Source organism: Saccopteryx leptura, chromosome 4 (genome assembly GCF_036850995.1).
Source record: "Saccopteryx leptura isolate mSacLep1 chromosome 4, mSacLep1_pri_phased_curated, whole genome shotgun sequence".
NCBI classification, from domain to species: domain Eukaryota; kingdom Metazoa; phylum Chordata; class Mammalia; order Chiroptera; family Emballonuridae; genus Saccopteryx; species Saccopteryx leptura.
Window position 1 is genome coordinate 173,634,474 of NC_089506.1, and position 18,198 is coordinate 173,652,671.

Here is an 18,198-nt window from a genome sequence, read left to right on the forward strand (position 1 = left end):
AGGTGTATACAAAGATCAAAGCTCAGCTTGTACGCTCTAAGTAGATACAGTTTATTGTACATCAATTTTATCTCAATAATGTTGATGACAAATTTTTTAAAAATACATGAGTATAAATTAGCCATGGGCTAGAACTATATTAATAAAAATAGAAAATAGAAAAGGCTTTTGTAAATAAGAAAGGAAAATCAACTTTCCTGCCCTGCCAAGTAAATAAATAAATGCAAAGGCCTGAAATTTGATCCTGAGCAAGAAAAAGAGAAGCAATCAGTTATGTAGTTGTTATAATGAGAGAGAGGGAGAACTGTTAATTCCTGAAGGAATCAGCTTTGCTTTGGTTTGGCTGGTATGGAGCTGAGCTGTCAGACCTGATTTATCAGGGATTCCCTGGAGGAGAGAGAGAAGGGCACACCCAGAAATACTGGAAGGGAAGCGCCCACATTCAAGACTGAGTTTGTGTGTATCTCCTAAAGTGCAACCATTTATTTTTGTCTCTCCAGCACCCAGTAAAGTTTTGTTGTTGTTTAATGAATGAATGAAGGTTGTATAAATTTAGCAGTCCTCAAAGTTCCAAAACTGTATAGTCACTGGTAGTCAGTTTTTTTTAATGCAAAAGTGGATGTTTAGCAGTGATTAAATTTTTGCAATTTTGAAACAAGTTAGCTATTATGAATATCCTTGTCAAAAGCCCATCATGCCCAACAGTCCTACTATAATGTATTAATTCACATGATAATATTGAAAATAATTGCTAAAAAGAGGATGAAAAGAAAGTCCCATGAGTCCCTTCTCCTCCTATACCTCTCTATACCCTCTTGTGCTCCTTTTGCTCTTTCCCTTATACTCTGCCCTGCTGGAGTCTGGCCTCTCCCATGTTCTCAAGCACACATGAAACCCTGCCTACAATGCCACGGACCCTCACTCCCCTCCCACCCGCTGCAGGTGCACAATCAGATGGGGCTGTGGGTAGGCATGTGGCTCTCACTGCCTGGCAGGTGTGGGAGAGGGTGGGAGGTTTGTTTTGGTTCTTTAACCTATTTTCCCCTAGAACTTTCCTTTTCTTTTACATTGTAATGTCTTGGTAGCCCTATTACTACTCAATCTCAAGTGCATTGTGGTTTAAGTGACATTTTGTGAGCTGGCATGGGTACACTGCCATCACACATGTTCTGAGTTCTAATTCATTGATGGAGAAATAGATTTGGGATATAAGTAATTAGTCAATTGGGATCTGGTTTGTACATAATATTGCTGTGTTCCTGTAACCGAATGCTTGATTTGATTCAATGAAGGAATTTTAGGCAATGAACAAATCCACTATCTAAATATTCTTAAATGAAGGATAACATTTGTAAATACACAGATGTTGTGTGCCATTTTTGAAAGTTGCAAAGTTTCTTTTTGAGGTAAGAAAAGATTTCACTGTATCTCTGTCCACAAACCTTACCTCATACCCAGTACTCATTCAGTAAATGTTTACTGAGCACCTATGCTAGGTGCTCGGGGAATAGAGCAGTGAATGAAATAGATGAAGTTCCCACTTTAGGGAGCCTCCAGTCTACATCTGACCCTTCAGAGTAGGTGGTCCTGACACATTTCTACCTGTTCCAACTCTCAAGGGCTCTCTGCAAAAGCATGTTGCAGCTCCGCATGAACTCCATCTGCTTTTGTCTAAATAAGAAGTGATAGTGCCCTGACCATCTCTTTGTCCTTTCAGCTGCAGCAGTTTTTCAGTCCCATGTTGGAGGAGCACCAGAGGCTCACAATTCATGCCAAATTACAGACAATAAAGAACGAAAATCTGAAAAACAAACACCGAAGTGCCAGGATAGCTGCATGGCTACGGAAAAACACCTAATTCAGTGGCCACCTTTGGCATTCCCTTTGAGTATTATAATGTAGTTTGCCAACAATTTTGTCTTCCCATACTCTGTGAATCTAGAAAACCACGTTTTGTTATTTGCATTTCAGTCACATTCACGACTCAGGGTCCTATTCCTCCCATGGTATGTCATTGGCTCTGAGGCTCAGTGACGGCTAAGGATTTTGCCAACACTGCTGTGCTTCTGGGGAAGATTTCACTTCCAGTTGGGCTACAGAGCCACAGGATTTACTTTAAATGCCCTGTAAAAACAAATTTACCTTAGAAAGTCTTGCTTATTCTGTTGTGAAGGCCAGTGGAACATTAAATCATCAGCTAAATGAGCACATTCTTTTCCGAGGGTAATACAGACTTACAACACTCTTGGGTTTGTTTAATACAATATTTAAAAGAATAATGAGGAAATAGCAGTGTAAAGAAATAGAAACCAAAAGAATAATACTCCATAGAAATCAGAGAAGCTGAAGAAAAGCAAGTTCACAAAGAAGGAACGTACCATTTTGTCAGCTATGTGAAGTGCCCTAAAGGCGGAATTGTGTCTTCTGCCCCCTTCTCTCACCACAGAGTGCCTAAGGCTCTGGGCCACACTTTACTGGCTACTGAATGTACAGTGTCACAAAGACTTAGGATTCAAAATCCATGAAGTGCCTTTGGGCTTGCTGCTGTGGTGGCCAGATTGGAGAAGGTTCCACCTTGAAGCTCTTGACTGTATTCACCTGTGGTAACAGACACTCTTAGCCAAAGGTTTTGATGTCAGCAGACAATAGTAATTACAGGCAGAGGCAGATTAAGGTTGGTTGAGGCCCTGGTTGCAGAAGAAAATATTGGGCCCCTTAAAAAAAAGAGAGACAGGGAAAATAAAAATACATGCTAACCATATTTTAAAATAAATAAAAAATATTATGTATTATTAATGTTAAAATTGCACATATGAAATCAATCTTGGTGTCATTAGAAAAAAGTGTAAAGTTGGAGTTTTGCAGGGCCCTTCTGAAGTCAGGGCCCGGGGCACGCCCCCAGTGCCCCCGCTGTCAAATCTGCCTCTGATCACGGGCTAATCTTCAGCACAAAGGGAGGTGGTCAGATAAAGAGCAATGAAACTAAAAGGCTAACCATTGCATAATCTTTGCAGCTCTGCACTCAGGGGATTATGTTTGAAATGTGGTTTCATTTGGCCAAATTTAACCTACTTGTAGTTTAGACAACTTTAAACATTTTCATCAGTCACAACATATGAAATTAGCTTAGTATTATTACACTTGATTAAATCAGGACAGCTAACGCAAGTCATCCTACTCTAGAGTTCGTGTATATATGATTTTTTTTTCTATTTAGCAAGAGAGAGAAAGGCAGGAAGAGGGAGAGATGTGAAGCATCAACTTATAGCTGTGTCACTTTAGTTGTTCATTCATTGCTTTTCATATGTGCCTTGACTAGAGGGCTTCAGCCAAGCCAGTGACCCCTTGCTCAAGCCAGCAACCATGAAATCATGCCAATGATCCCATGCCCAAGCCAGCAACCCCATGCTCAAGCTAGTGAACCTGTGCACAAGCCAGATGAGCCTGTGCTCAAGCCGACAACCTTGGGGTTTTGAACCTGGGTCCTCAAGTGTCCCAGGTCAATGCTTTATCCAATGCACCACCACCTGGTCAGGCTGTGTGTATATGATTTAATTATGTTTTAATTTTGATTTTATTTTTGTAGAATGGGGATTAAACTACAGATCTCCTCTCTACTTCAGAGTGATATTGTAAAGACTAAGGAATATGTCAATTAAAGACCTTTAAATACGTTTTATGAACTCAAGACAATGTGATCAAAGTTCCTCCCCTATTTCTTATATAAGTTAATGCAGCCACTAATTAAAATGCAATACCGAAGTTCACTTCATGTTTGCTTCGGAAGAATGTGTGCCTTGAGTCTGAGTGGAAGGCTATGAGACTTGGTCATGAGGACAAACCAAAGCACAATCTACTCAGATTAGATTTAACCATGGGTCACAGTTTAGGAAGTTTTTGTTTTAAATTTAGAAATTGAAGCTCTGGCCGGTTGACTCAGTGGTAGCCTGCCAGCCCAGTGTGTGGATGTCCTGTGTTTGATTCTGGGTTAGGGCACATAGGAGAAACACCCATCTGCTTCTCTACTCCTCCTCCTCTCACTTCTCTCTCTTTCTCTCTTTCTCCTGCAGCCATGGTTCAATTGGAGTGAGTTGGCCCTGGGCACTGAGGATGGCTCCATAGCCTCTGCCTCTGGTATTAGGAAGAGCTCAGTTACTGAGCAACAGGGCAAAACACCATATGGGCAAAGCATTGACCCCAAGTGGGCTTGCCAGGTGGATCCTGGTAGGGAAGTCTGTCTCTCCGCCTCCCCTCCTCTCACTAAAATAAATAAATAAACAAACACATAAATAAATATAGAAATTTAAGCAATAAAATATCTCCATGTCTTCAAATTGTGGTGTATGAGATCTCTTCCTGTGTTTTCTTAAACATTCCTTCCATATCTCCTATATTTCCTCTGATCATCAGTTTCATCTTTGATAACCATGTTATATGTCCTCTCACTGCTCTTTCCTTCCTCATCTTCCTCTCCTCCACTTCCACCTCCTCCCTTTCTTCCTTGGCTTCCCTCTCTTTGTTCTCCCTTTCCACTGACCTCTGCCTGGTTGTCCCTCTCCTCTGTCCTTGGTCTTTCCTACCTCACTGTGTTCTCATTCCAAGGGCAGTTGAAGGCTGATACTTGGGACCCCTGTGTCACTGATGTCCATTGTTGGGTGAAGCCAAGCACAGCCTGATCCTACCCAGAAGCACATTGGCAGGGCTTTCCAGACCATCTTTTGAAAATTAAAATCCCATTATATCTTAGCTTCTGTAGTACTGTAAGTCCCCAAGTTACAAACACCTGACTTACAACTTGCACTTACAAATGGAACACCATAAGGCTATTGGTAACCAGCTACAGTTGTACATCAGTGAAAATTATATCATTGAGTTACTGGACTCCCATGGCAAAGAACTAACCAATGAATAACTTACGGAACTAGAGCAGCAGATGATAGTGTTTAGGGAAGTAAACAGAGTCATATAACTCCAGGACCAAAAACTCTTTTACAAAAGAGTTAGCTAATGTTTTTTTGTCTCACTGAAGTAGAAATGGTAAAGTTAGAGGAGTAACATTCTGATACAGAGAGGTTCACCAAAGTTTACTGTATGATTGTCAAAGGCCTGAGATGCTACAAGGCCGTTTATGATGAGAAAAAGAAAAGCTCTATACAAACCTCCCTTAATGCATACTTCAAGAAACTGACTCCAGCAGCAGAATCAAACCCTGACTCTTTAATTCCAGCCTCATTCTCTCCAACAAGTCCATCATCTTCTGTATCATCCAAGATTGTTTAAGATTATATTTGAAAATGTTTAAGTATTTATATGCTTAGAAATATAAAAATAAATACTATGTTAAGACAAACATCTAAGTTGCATTTAATAGGTAAATGTACCTGTTTGAACTTATATACAAATTTACCTGAAAAACAAACCTATAGAACTTATTACACTTGCAACCCAGAGAATCCTGTGATTAAGTAGTGCTGAAAGTGCTTCTGCAAAAGAAAATGCTCAAATATTTGGTTAGTTGTCCTTCCTCTAAATATGAAAAGGAATTTTGAATAATGTAAATGTTATTCTGGCTTGGATAAATCCAGTTACTCCAGATAAGAATAACATTTTGCCCTGGCCGGTTGGCTTAGCGGTAGAGCATCAGCCTAGCGTGCGGAGGACCCGGGTTCGATTCCCGGCCAGGGCACATAGGAGAAGCGTCCATTTGCTTCTCCACCCCTCCGCCGCGCCTTCCTCTCTGTCTCTCTCTTCCCCTCCCGCAGCCAAGGCTCCATTGGAGCAAAGATGGCCCGGGCGCTGGGGATGGCTCTGTGGCCTCTGCCCCAGGCGCTAGAGTGGCTCTGGTCACAACATGGCAACGCCCAGGATGGGCAGAGCATCGCCCCCTGGTGGGCAGAGCGTCGCCCCATGGTGGGCGTGCTGGGTGGATCCCGGTCGGGCGCATGCGGGAGTCTGCTGACTGTCTCTCCCTGTTTCCAGCTTTAGAAAAATGCAAAAAAAAAAAAAAAAAAAAAGAATAACATTTTATTATAATGCACCTTGTATTTAGTAAAAAAAAAGAAGTAATTATTGATTAATTCCTGTGATAGCAATAAGTCAGGGAGTGATACTGAGACAGGTTTGTCTAAATGGTATAAATATTTTATTAAGTAAAAAACTAGCTTATCAATTAGCACTCCAACTATAAAACAGTTTTTCTTTATACTGTTCATTCTAAGAAAAGTTAAGATGTGCAATGTACTCATGATTTTTTTTCAGTTTGCTAATTAGAAATTAAAGTTTTAATTAAAATTCCAAAGCTAAGAGATAAAGAAAAAACACAAAAATTTGCAAGGGCAAAAAGTCAATCACCTACAAAGGAGCCCCCATAAAGATGACATCTGACTTCTCAACAGAAACACATGAGGCCAGAATGGAATGGCAAGAAATATTCAAAGTAATGCAGAACAAGAGCCTACAACCAAGAGTGCTTTATCCAGCAAGACTATCATTTAAAAATGAAGTAGAAATAAAAAGCTTCCCAGAAAAAAAATTTCAAGGAATTCATTACAACCAAACCAATGCTGCAAGAAATGTTAAGGGGCCTGTTGTAAACAGAACAAGAAGGGTAAAGAATATAGTAAAAGAGGAATATAACTTTAAAGAATAAAAGGCAATAAACAACTACATATCAATAATAACCTTAAATGTAAATGGATTAAATGATCCAATCAAAATATATAGGGTAGCTGCGTGGATAAAAAAACAGGACCCATACATATGCTGTCTACAAGAGACACATCTCAAAACAAAAGATGCATATAGACTGAAGGTAAAAGGATGGAAAAAAATATTTCATGCAAGTGGAAATGAAAAAACATCTGAGTAGCATTACTTATATCAGCAAAATGGATTTTAAAACAAAAGCTATAATAAGGGATAAAGAAGGTCACTAAATAATGATAAGGCAACAATCCAAAAGGAAGATATAACCATTATAAATATCTACGCACCTAATATAGGAGCACCTAAATATATAAAGCAAACTTTGTTGGATATAAAGGGCAAGATCAACAGCAAGACTCTAATAGTAGGGGATTTCAATACTCCACTAACATCACTAGATAGATCCTTAAGAAAGAAAATTAACAAAGAAACAACAGACTTAGAGGACACACTAGATCAACTGGATTTAATAGATAGTTTCAGAACATTTCACCCTAAAGCAGCAGAATATACATTCTTTTCAAGTTCTCATGGTACATTTTCTAGGATAGACCAGATGTTAGTGCACAAAAGTGGTCTCAACAAATTTAAGAAGATTGAAATCATATCGAGCACTTTATCTAATCACAATGGCATGAAACTAGAAATCAACCACAACAGAAAAACTGAAAAATACTCAAACATATGGAAACTAAATAGTATGTTATTAAATAACAAATGGGTTAACAATGAGATCAAAGAAGAAAGAAAAAAATTCCTAGAAATGAATGATAATGAGCAAACAACAACTCAAAATTTATGGGGCACAGCAAAAGCAGTCCTGAGAGGGAAGTTCATAGTATTACAGGCATACCTTAAAAAGCTAGAAAAAGCTCAAATAAACAACCCTGCATCTAAAAGAACTAGAAAAAGAACAGCAAGTAAAGCCTAGAGGAAGTAAAAGGAAGGAAATAATTAAGATCAGAGTGGAAATAAATGACATAGAGGCTAAAAAAACAATATAGAGGATCAAAGAAACCAAGAGCTGGTTCTTTGAAAAGGTAAATAAGATTGATGAACCTTTAACCAGACTCACCAAGAAAAAAAGAAGAAATGACTCAAATAAATAAAATTAGAAATGAGAGAGGAGAAATAACAACTGACACAACAGAAATACAAAGGATAGTAAGAAAATACTATGAAGAACTGTATGCCAAAAAGTTAGACAACCTAGGTGAAATGGACAAATTTCTTGAAACATAGAATCTTTCAAAAATCAATCTGGAAGAATCAGAAAACCTAAACAGACCAATTACAACAAATGAGATAGAAACAGTTATCAAAAAACTCCCAACAAACAAAAACCCTAGGCCAGATGGCTTTACAGGTGAATTCTACCAAATATTCAAAGAAGAACTAACTTCTATCCTTCTCAAGCTATTTCAAAAAATTCAAGAGGAGGGAAGACTTTCAAGCTTATTTTATGAGGCAAGCATAATTCTGATTCCAAAACAAGGCAAAGTCAAGACAAAGAAAGAAAATTATAGGCCAATATTCTTGATGAATTTAGATGCTAAAATCCTTAACAAAATATTAGCAAACTGGATCTAGCAATACATGAAAAAATCATACACCATGATCAAGTGAGATTTATTCTGGGGAGGCAAGGCTGGTACAATATTCGCAAATCAATCAATGTGATTTATCACATAAACAAAAGGAGGAGAAAGACCACATGATAATATCAATAGATGCAGAAAAAGCATTTGATAAAATCCAGCACTCATTTATGATCAAAACTTTATCAGCAAAGTGGGAATACAGGGAACATACCTCAACATGATAAAGTCCATATATGACAAACCCACAGTCAACACATACTCAACGGACAAAAATTAAAAGAAATCCCCTTAAGATCATGAAGAAGGCAGGGGTGTCCCCTTTTACCACTCTTATCCAACATAGTTCTGGAAATTCTAGTCACAGCAATCAGACAAGAAGAAGAAATAAAAGGCATCCAAATTGGAAAAGAAGAAGTAAAACTATCATTATTTGCAGATGATATGATACTGTATATATAAAACCCTAAAGTCTCAGTCAAAAAACTACTGAACCTGATAAATAAATTCAGCAAGGTGGCAGGATATAAAATTAATACTCAGAAATCAGAAGCATTTTTATACAACAGCAATGAACTGTCAGGAAGAGAAATTAAGGAAACAACCCCTTCACTATTGCAACCAAAAAAATAAAGTGCCCAGGAGTAAATTTAACCAAGGAGATTAAAGACTTGTACTCGGAAAATTATAAAACATTGATAAAAGAAATCAAGGAAGATACAAACAAGTGGAAGCATATACCGTGCTCATGGTTAGGAAGAATAAACATCATTAAAATGTCTATATTGCCTGACCTGTGGTGGTGCAGTGGATAAAGTGTCAACCTGGAAATGCTGAGGTCGCCGGTTCGAAACCCTGAGCTTGCCTGGTCAAGGCACATATGGGAGTTGATGCTTCCTGCTCCTCCCCCCCTTCTCTCTCTCTCTCTCTCTCTCTCTCCTCTCTCTCTCTCTCTCTCCTCTCTCTCTCTCTCCCTCTCTCTCTCCTTTCTAAAATGAATAAATAAAATAAAAATAAAATTTAAAAAATTATTTTAAAAAAAGTCTATTACCCAAAGCAATTTATAAATTCAATACAATACCAATTAAAATACCAATGACATATTTCAAAGATATAGAACAGATATTCCAAAAATTTATATGGAACCAAAAAGAACACAAATAGCCTCAGCAATCTTGAAAAAGAAGAATAAAGTGGGTGGTATCACAGTTCCTGATATCAAGTTGTACTACAAGGCCATTGTACTCAAAACAGTCTGGTACTGGCATAAGAACAGGCATATAGATTAATGGAACAGAACAGAGAACCTATAAATAAACCCACAGCTCTATAGACAACTGATATTTGACAAGGAGGTAAGAGCATTAAATGGATTAAAGACAGCCTTTTCAACAAATGGTGTTGGGAAAATTGGACAGCTACCTGCAAAAAAATTAAACTAGACCACCAACTTATACCATTCACAAAAATAAACTCAAAATGGATAAAAGACTTAAATGTAAGTCATGAAACCATAGCATCTTAGAAGAAAACATAGGCAGTAAGCTCTCTGACATCTCTTGCGGCAATATATTTGCTGATTTATCTCCACAGGCAAGTGAAGTAAAAGTATATATTAACAAATGGGACTATGTCATCTAAAAAGCTTTTGCACAGCTAAAGACAATCTGAGCAGAATAAAAAGACAAACCACACAACGGGAGAACATATTCTATAATACGTCTGATAAGGGGTTAATAACCAAAATTTATAAAGAATTTGTAAAACTCAACACCAGGAAGATAAACAATCCAATAAAAAAATGGGCAAAAGAAATGATTAGACACTTCTCCAAAGAGGACATACAGACGGCCAATAGACAGATGAAAAAATGCTCAACATCACTAATCATTAGAGAAATGCAAATTAAAACCACAATGAGATACTACCTCACACCAGTCAAAATGGCGCTCATCAACAAAACAACACATAGTAAGTGTTGGCGAGGATGTTTAGAAAAGGAGAACCCTCCTGCACTGCTGGTGGGAATGCAGACTGGTGCAGCCACTGTGGAAAACAGTATGGAGATTCCTCAAAAAATTAAAAATTGAACTGCCTTTTGACCCAGCCATCCCACTTTTAGGAATATATTTCAAGAACACCCATATCACTGATTCAAAAGAAGAAATGCACCCCCATGTTTATGGCAGCATTGTTCACAATAGCCAAGGTCTGGAAACAGCCCAAGTGTCCGTCAGTCGACGAGTGGATTAAAAAGCAGTGGTACATATATACAATGGAATACTATGGGGACATACCTCTGTGACAACATGGATGGACCTGGAAACTATTATGTTAAGTGAAATAAGCCAGGCAGAAAAAGAAAGATATCGCATGACCTCACTCATTTGAGGAATCCAATGAACAATGTGAACTGAGGAACGGAACTGAGACAGAGGAGGGATCAAAGGGACCAGAGGAAAAGAGGACAGAGGGAAAGGGGATGATAGGATGGGATAATCCTAAAGGGAAGCAGGAGAGCATTTGGGGGAGGGGGTCAAGGAAGATGTTGAGAGGAATATGGGGGAGGGGGGAATGCATTTGGGGCAACACTAAAATCTATGTAAATACAATAAATTAAAATCAATTAAAAAAAGAAATTAAAGTTTTTTTCACAATCTTATGCTGCTTTTCTGCTCCCAGTTAGTGATTTACCATTGTTGACATTAAGTGAAAGAATAAATGCCTTAGTCTTGAAGACTCAAGATTCTCTGTAATTTAAGGCTTTGACTGGGTGGTTCCGGGGATAGAGTGTCATTCCTACATACCAAGGTCGCAGGTTTGATCCCCAGTCAGGGCACATACAAAAAGCACCAATGAATGCACAACTAAGTAGAACAATGAGATGATGCTTCTCACACTCTCCCTCTCTTTCTCTATCTCATATCAATGGAAAAAAATTTTTTAAAGAGCCTCTGTAATTTAGAACCCTGTAAAGGAATCTATCTGTAAAGCAAATTATTCTAAGGAAAAAATGAAGAAGCAAAATAAGATGGCATTGAAAAGGGAGCTATACTTGATTACTTTTCCTGTTTACCCCAATAAATGCTATCTTTGTTCCATCCAAACTTTAGCAGAATTCATATGTCCAAAGCAAAGTCTTAAGGGGGCTTACAACTAAATAAAACTGCCTCCCCCCACAAAGACTTGCGTAGCATAGTAGCAGCATTTGAAACCACACATATATTGCCTCCAGCTTGATCTTCTCTCTAATTCAACAAAATTTAGCAAAGATGTTCTTACAACACATATATTTCTTCAGATGTTCTTACAACACATGAATTATTTGGACTCTTCCTCTTCCTTCCTTTCATAAAGAGATCAGTGCTCAGGGTGAGGCAGGGAAAGGTAGGCTTTTGCCCCAGTGGGAGCCAAGAGGGAGCAGTGCTAGCCCATGGCCCGGAACAAGGTATAAGAGCTTGAGTGGGGCAAAGAGGGTGTCCACGTAGTCGGAGCAGCTTGGCACAGGATGTCAGATCCCAAAAAGAGTGATTTGAGTGATCACACCATGCACAGAGGGGCTTATGACATGATGGGTCAGAGCCAAACAGGGTAAGGAGGATATCTATGCAGGGGAGCCACCGGTGTGAGCAGTCAAAGCCCAAACAGGGTGGGAATGGGGAATCCAAGTCCTACTGGATGAAGAGGCGATCTAGACTGGGGCTGGGGTGGCCCAGCATGAAGCATCAGAGCCTGAGGAGGGTGAGGAGGCCAAGGAGGGCGAGGAGGGCATCCATGTGCAGTGGGGAAGGGGCAGAGATGGGAACTTGGATACCATAGTGGTATTAATCAAATAAGAAAATACATAGATTAGGATTCAGGTTTATCACTGTTGGAGAAGAGAGGTGCAGATACTTAAAAAAAAATCCCTAAAATGAACCCTTTGTTTTTGGATTAAAATTGGAGGTATTGATATAAACAGGCCTTACAGGTCTCAATATATGGGAGATATAAATGTGTTTGTAGACTTATTTTGCTCTTTACATAGATAGGTATGTGGTGATAGCTATAGATATATATAGAGATAGCTATAGATAGGGATATAGATATAGATAGATGTAGACCCTACTTTTCAACTTAGGGAAAGCCTAGGAGCAGCAACATGCTAATAACAAGGATCACAGTTAGTGCCCAGATCTTGGCTTCTAAATGCCATGTTCTGCTAAAAGAACTAGGGTTTCTAAGAGAAATGGATGATTTCAGGGCTGGGACAAGAAAGGGACAATTAGAGATGGAACATCTCTTTGTACTAAATGACAAGGAATTTCTCAAAGAATGATGAGAACATATCAAAGGCAAAAAAGCCAGCTTAAAAGGGCCCCCATTAGTCAAATATGGAAAGTCTTGAATATTGTAAAAAAGACAGTAATAGAATGAACTAAGGATTCATGAATCTATACTTATATGTTTAAGTAATGAATAAATGAATATTCTGATGGGAAAAGAATATATGCACAATTGCAAAGTAACTTTCCTCAAGATACTGATAAGTTGCAAAGGCAAAGTAATTTACAGTGGGAAAGTGGGCAGAAGTCGCCTTAATCAACAGATTAATGTGAGCATCATCATAGTGGGATAAATAAAAATTTTGTTCCATTTAATAAAGTGAAAATGACAAAAGTACAACATCACTTTTGTCATGTTCCTGACAAATCTACATAGTATAAATCTAATTATGAGGAAACATCAGACAAACTCAAATTGAGTAACATGCCACAAAATATTCTTCAAAAGCATGAAAGTCTGACCAGGCAGTGGCGCAGTGGATAGAGCGTCGGACTGGGTTGTGGAGGACCCAGGTTCGAAACCCTGAGGTCACCAGTTTGAGTGTGGGCTCATCTTGAGTAGAGACTCACCAGCTTGAGCAAGGGGTCGCTGGCTTGAGTGTGAGATCATAGACATGACCCCATGGTCGCTGATTTGAGGCCGAAGGTCGCTGGCTTAGAAGCCCAAGGTCACTGGCTTAAGCCCAAGGTCGATGGCTTGAGCAGTCACTTGCTCTGCTGTAGCCCGCTCCCCTTGTCCCCCCCACCCCATTAAGGCACATATGAGAAAGCAATCACTGAACAACTAAGGAGCTGCAACAAAGAATTGATGCTTCTCATCTCTCTCCCTTTCTGTCTGTCTGTTCCTATCTGTCCCTCTCTCTGACTCTCTCTCTCTGTCAAAAAAAAGTATGAAAGTTAAGGAAAGATGGAAGACCATTTAGACTTAAGAAGATTAAAGATACATGACAACAAAATGTAACATGTAATTCTGAACTGTATACTTTTGCTATAAAGGGCATTATCAGGACAATTGGAAAATTTTGAATGAATGGAGTCTGAGAATTAGGTACTAGACATGTATCAATGTTAATTTTCTGACTTTGACAGTTGTATTCATGTAGAAACAATCCCTATTGTAGGAAATACACATCAAGGGGTGAATGCAACATCAGGTGTGACAACTTAATGATGCAGAAAAAATAATTTTTACTGTAATTCTAACTTCTCCATAAATTTGTAATTAAAGAAATTTAAAAATAAAATATTTTCTAGAACTGCAATGCATTTTTCTTTCAAACCTTTATTTCCTTGCCAACTTGGCAATGGCAGTGGCCACGGTCCCAAAGTGATCTATTAAGCATTTCAGTAAGCACAAAATGAAAACACAGGTTGTTCCACAAGACTTCATTTCTTCTTTCAGCCAATATTTTCCATCTTAAACCAGAGGGACTAACAAATTAAAATAAAAATTCATTATTCAAAAATTAGCAAAGTTACATAAATATAAAGTAAATGTAAATCATTAACCTTTCACATAAAGTTTATTTGAAATTTATGTGTTAGTCTGTCACATTTATGCTTCTGCAGTTATTAAAATTTTAAGTTCTTTAAAAAAAAACATATATACATGGATGAATGTAACCTTGAAAAGTCACTCTGGCAACACCTTGACTTTATCTATGCAGAGTAAGGCCTAAATAATACATTGCCATTTTACACAACTAGTAATAAATGGTATATAAGTCTAGAAGTTGTATAGTATACCAAAGCTGCCATATAGCTATGTATTCTTAAGTACTACTATCTTGATTTAATAAAGACTTTTTGCTAAGTACATATTCCAGCTCTTTTCATCACCTCCTTAACTGGAGAAAAATCTTACTAGATGAATATAAATTATTTTAACTTGGGTGCTATAACATGCATGACTTCAAAATTCTAAATAGGATTTAGAGGTATAAAATGAAAAATATAGATTGACACTTCTGCTCTATTTTAAAAGTTAATATCCTTGGATCAGAGTTTTCAAAATAATAAATTGCAGGCATATTTATAGGAACTTTTCCTATGCAAGCTATATCCTTAAACATATATTACAACTTATTTACTATAACTTGTTTGCTAAAATTTTATTTTGTGTGAAAAGGCTATTTATGTATGTATGTGTATATTTAACCAGTATATGTATATGTATGTACATAAACAAGTGTATATGAATACCTGCTTGTCCTGGGCAGAACTGCATATTGATTCTTTTGATTGCCATGGAAAAGAAATGACAGGATATTAAACAGAACAAATCAAAGGTGTCCTTTTTGTTTACTTTCTCACACAAACAATGTCAAACTGCCTTTTTTTTTTTTTTTCTAAAGCTGGAAACAAGGAGAGACAGACAGACTCCCACATGCGCCCGACCGGGATCCACCCCGCACGCCCACCAGGGGCGACGCTCTGCCCACCAGGGGGCGATGCTCTGCCCCTCCGGGGCATCGCTCTGCGCCAGAGCCACTCTAGCGCCTGGGGCAGAGGCCAGGGAGCCATCCCCAGCGCCCGGGCCATCTTTGCTCCAATGGAGCCTTGGCTGCGGGAGGGGAAGAGAGAGACAGAGAGGAAGGAGGGGTTGGGGTGGAGAAGCAAATGGGCACTTCTCCTATGTGCCCTGGTCGGGAATCGAACTCGGGTCCCCCGCACGCCAGGCTGACGCTCTACCGCTGAGCCAACCGGCCAGGGCCTCAAACTGCCTTTTTGATGAGTCCTGGACCCTAGGGGTTCAAAGATACATATTAGAGGAGTAAAGGGGTGCTAAGCATGGGGTTTGCAGGAGTTTCTTCTTCTCTATCCTCAGTGCAATGATTGCCCTGTTATTTGAAATGGCCCCTGACTCTTAGCATATCTTAGTTGGGATCAACAGCCTGTCAGTTTCATCAGTTCCTATGAACTTGAACAATTCTTGGCGATGCCAGGGGTCTCAGGCCTCATTTAAGGAAACTGTTCTAAGAATACCCCACAACAGAAAAGAAATATTTTTTTCAGAAAGTGTTTTTGGACTTACCAATAGTAAGCAGAAGGCCTTCCTAATTGCAAGCACCAGAAAGATTTCAGTATTTATAAGCTCCTGTGAGAGATAAGTAAGATGAGAGTAATTCCAAATTTTTGAGGAAATATACTTATTTTATAGATAAGATCAGAGAGAAGTTATGAGCTAGCCAACTCAAAGTAGCATGATACAGGGTGGGGCAAAAGTGGGTTTATAGTTGTGAGTAAATGAAACAGTTTATTCTTGTATTAATATTTATTAATTATTGTATTATTTTTCATAAGAACAATTGTAAACCTACTTTTGCCCCACTCTGTAAAGTACAGAAGAGATGTGGTCAGCAGGAAATCGCTATTATCTGTTGAGTGCCCCCTACAGAGGATGTACTGAGCTGTGTGCCCCTTTATCTCATCTTCAAAATAACCCTATGAGGCAGTGTATCCATTAGGATCCAGTTTGAAAAACAGAAACCAGAACATTTTTTGTTTGATTTATCAAAGAGATTTTAACTTTAGAAATTTGTTTATCAGCTCTTACAGAAGTGAAAATGAAAAAAACAAAAACAAAAAAAAAAACCCTAAGTTATAGCACAGGAAGTAGTTCTCTCCCTTAGTGGTAGAGAATACCGGGCTGGGGTTCCTAGAATGTAGAAGCTTGGAGAGGCAGCACAAGATTTTGTTTTGGTTAGTCCACTGAGATGTTCTCATTCCAGATCTCAGGGTCTCACTCCTTTGCAGTCAATGTCTCACAGTAGGGACTTAGAAAACCTGTGAATTCAACTTGCACTGTAATCATGCATCTTACATAGAAGATACAAGAATTAGGAGATTCTTTTAGAACTGCCTTTGGAGTTCTTTGGTTCTTTTCTTTCTTTCTTTTTTTAATTTAGTGAGAGAAGGGGAGGCAGAGACAGACTCCCACATGTGCCCTGACCAGGATCCACCCAGCAAGCTCACTAGGGAGCGATGCTCTGCTCGTCTGAAGTCTTTGCTCCCTTGCAACCAGAGCCATTCTTTTTAGCACCTGAGGTGGAGGACATGGAGCCATCACCGGGGCCCACTCTCTCTAATAAAGCCATGGCTGCAGGAGAGGAAAAAGAGAGAAAGAGAGAGAGAGAGAGAGAGAGAGAGAGATGGGTGCGTCTCCTATGTGCCTTGACAGGGAATCAAACCCGGGATATCCACACACCTGATGGATGATCTGCCAATTGGCCAAGGCCTGGTTCTTTCACTTGAGCTAGCGATTTTCAACCAGTGTGCTGCAAGAATTTTTAAAACATGCAATACTTGATTGTTTAGTCAGGGGCACTGAGCTCTTTTCCTTTAAATTGTCAAAATATTGAGAACAGCTGCCACAATAGCCATCTGGTGTGAAAGAATCAAAATTATACTCTTTTTTTTGTCAGATAGGCAAAAAGCACAATATAATTTTTTTCTTTCTTTTTTTTTTAATTTCTGAAGCTGGAAACGGGGAGAGACAGTCAGACAGACTCCCGCATGCGCCCCACCGGGATCCACCCGGCACGCCCACCAGGGGCGATGCTCTGCCCACCAGGGGGCGATGCTCTGCCCCTCCGGGGGGTCGCTCTGCCACGACCAGAGCCACTCCAGCGCCCGGGCCATCTTTGCTCCAATGGAGCCTTGGCTGTGGGAGGGGAAGAGAGAGACAGAGAGGAAGGAGGGGAGGGGGGTTAAGAAGCAAATGGGCGCTTCTCCTATGTGCCCTGGCCAGGAATGGAACCCGGGTCCCCCGCACGCCAGGCCGACGCTTTACCGCTGAGCCAACCAGCCAGGGCCAAGCACAATATAATTTTTGGAGTACTGCAGAATTTTAGTAATTAGTTTATGTGTGCCATGAGATGGAAAAGGTTGGAAACCTCTGACTTGAGCTGACCATTTTCCTCCTTTAATCATCCAACGCACTAGGAAATAGCCATCCCATCCTATAACTTTGTAGTCACAGTGGTTACACACAACAGTCACTGGGTCCCAGAAGCCACTTGCTCCAGTAGATACCTCATTGTAATCAACCCCAGGTGATTACCTGATTAATCATGGAGGAACTAGGTGTCAGCTCTGTGTTCAAGGACAGGACATGATCAAAATCTCACCTGAGATTCCATTTCCTGGGAGTCTGATGGTATTTGTCTGGGACCAGTTAGAAAAACAGAAACCAGATCAGCTATTATTTTTTATTTTTATTTTTGTATTTTTCTGAAGTGAGAAGCGAGGAGGCAGACAGACTCCTGCATGTGCCTGACCAGGATCCACCCAACATGTCCACCAGGGGGCGATGCTCTGCCCATCTGGGCCATTGCTCCATTGCAGCTGGAGCCATTCTAGCACCTGAGGCAGAGGCCATGGAACCATCCTCAGCGCCTGGGCCAACTTTGCTCCAGTGGAGCCTTGGCTGTGGGAGGGGAAGAGAGAGACAGAGAAAATGGAGAGGGGGAAGGGTGGAGAAGCAGATGGGCGCTTCTCCTGTGTGTGCTCTGACTGGGAATTGAACCCGGGATTTCCACACGCTGGGCAGATGATATACCGCTGAGCCA

The 18,198-nt window shown here is 39.7% G+C and overlaps 1 protein-coding gene across 1 annotated transcript in view; it reads left to right on the forward strand.

Moving 5' to 3' along the window:
- Positions 1–5,512, forward strand: part of LVRN (laeverin) — a 63,989-nt gene extending 58,477 nt beyond the window's left edge. The window contains exon 20 of the mRNA XM_066382060.1: positions 1,718–5,512. Coding sequence (XP_066238157.1) covers positions 1,718–1,858 — 141 coding nt within the window. The 3' untranslated portion in view covers positions 1,859–5,512. The remainder of the gene's footprint in view (positions 1–1,717) is intronic.
- The last annotated feature ends 12,686 nt before the right edge of the window (positions 5,513–18,198 follow it).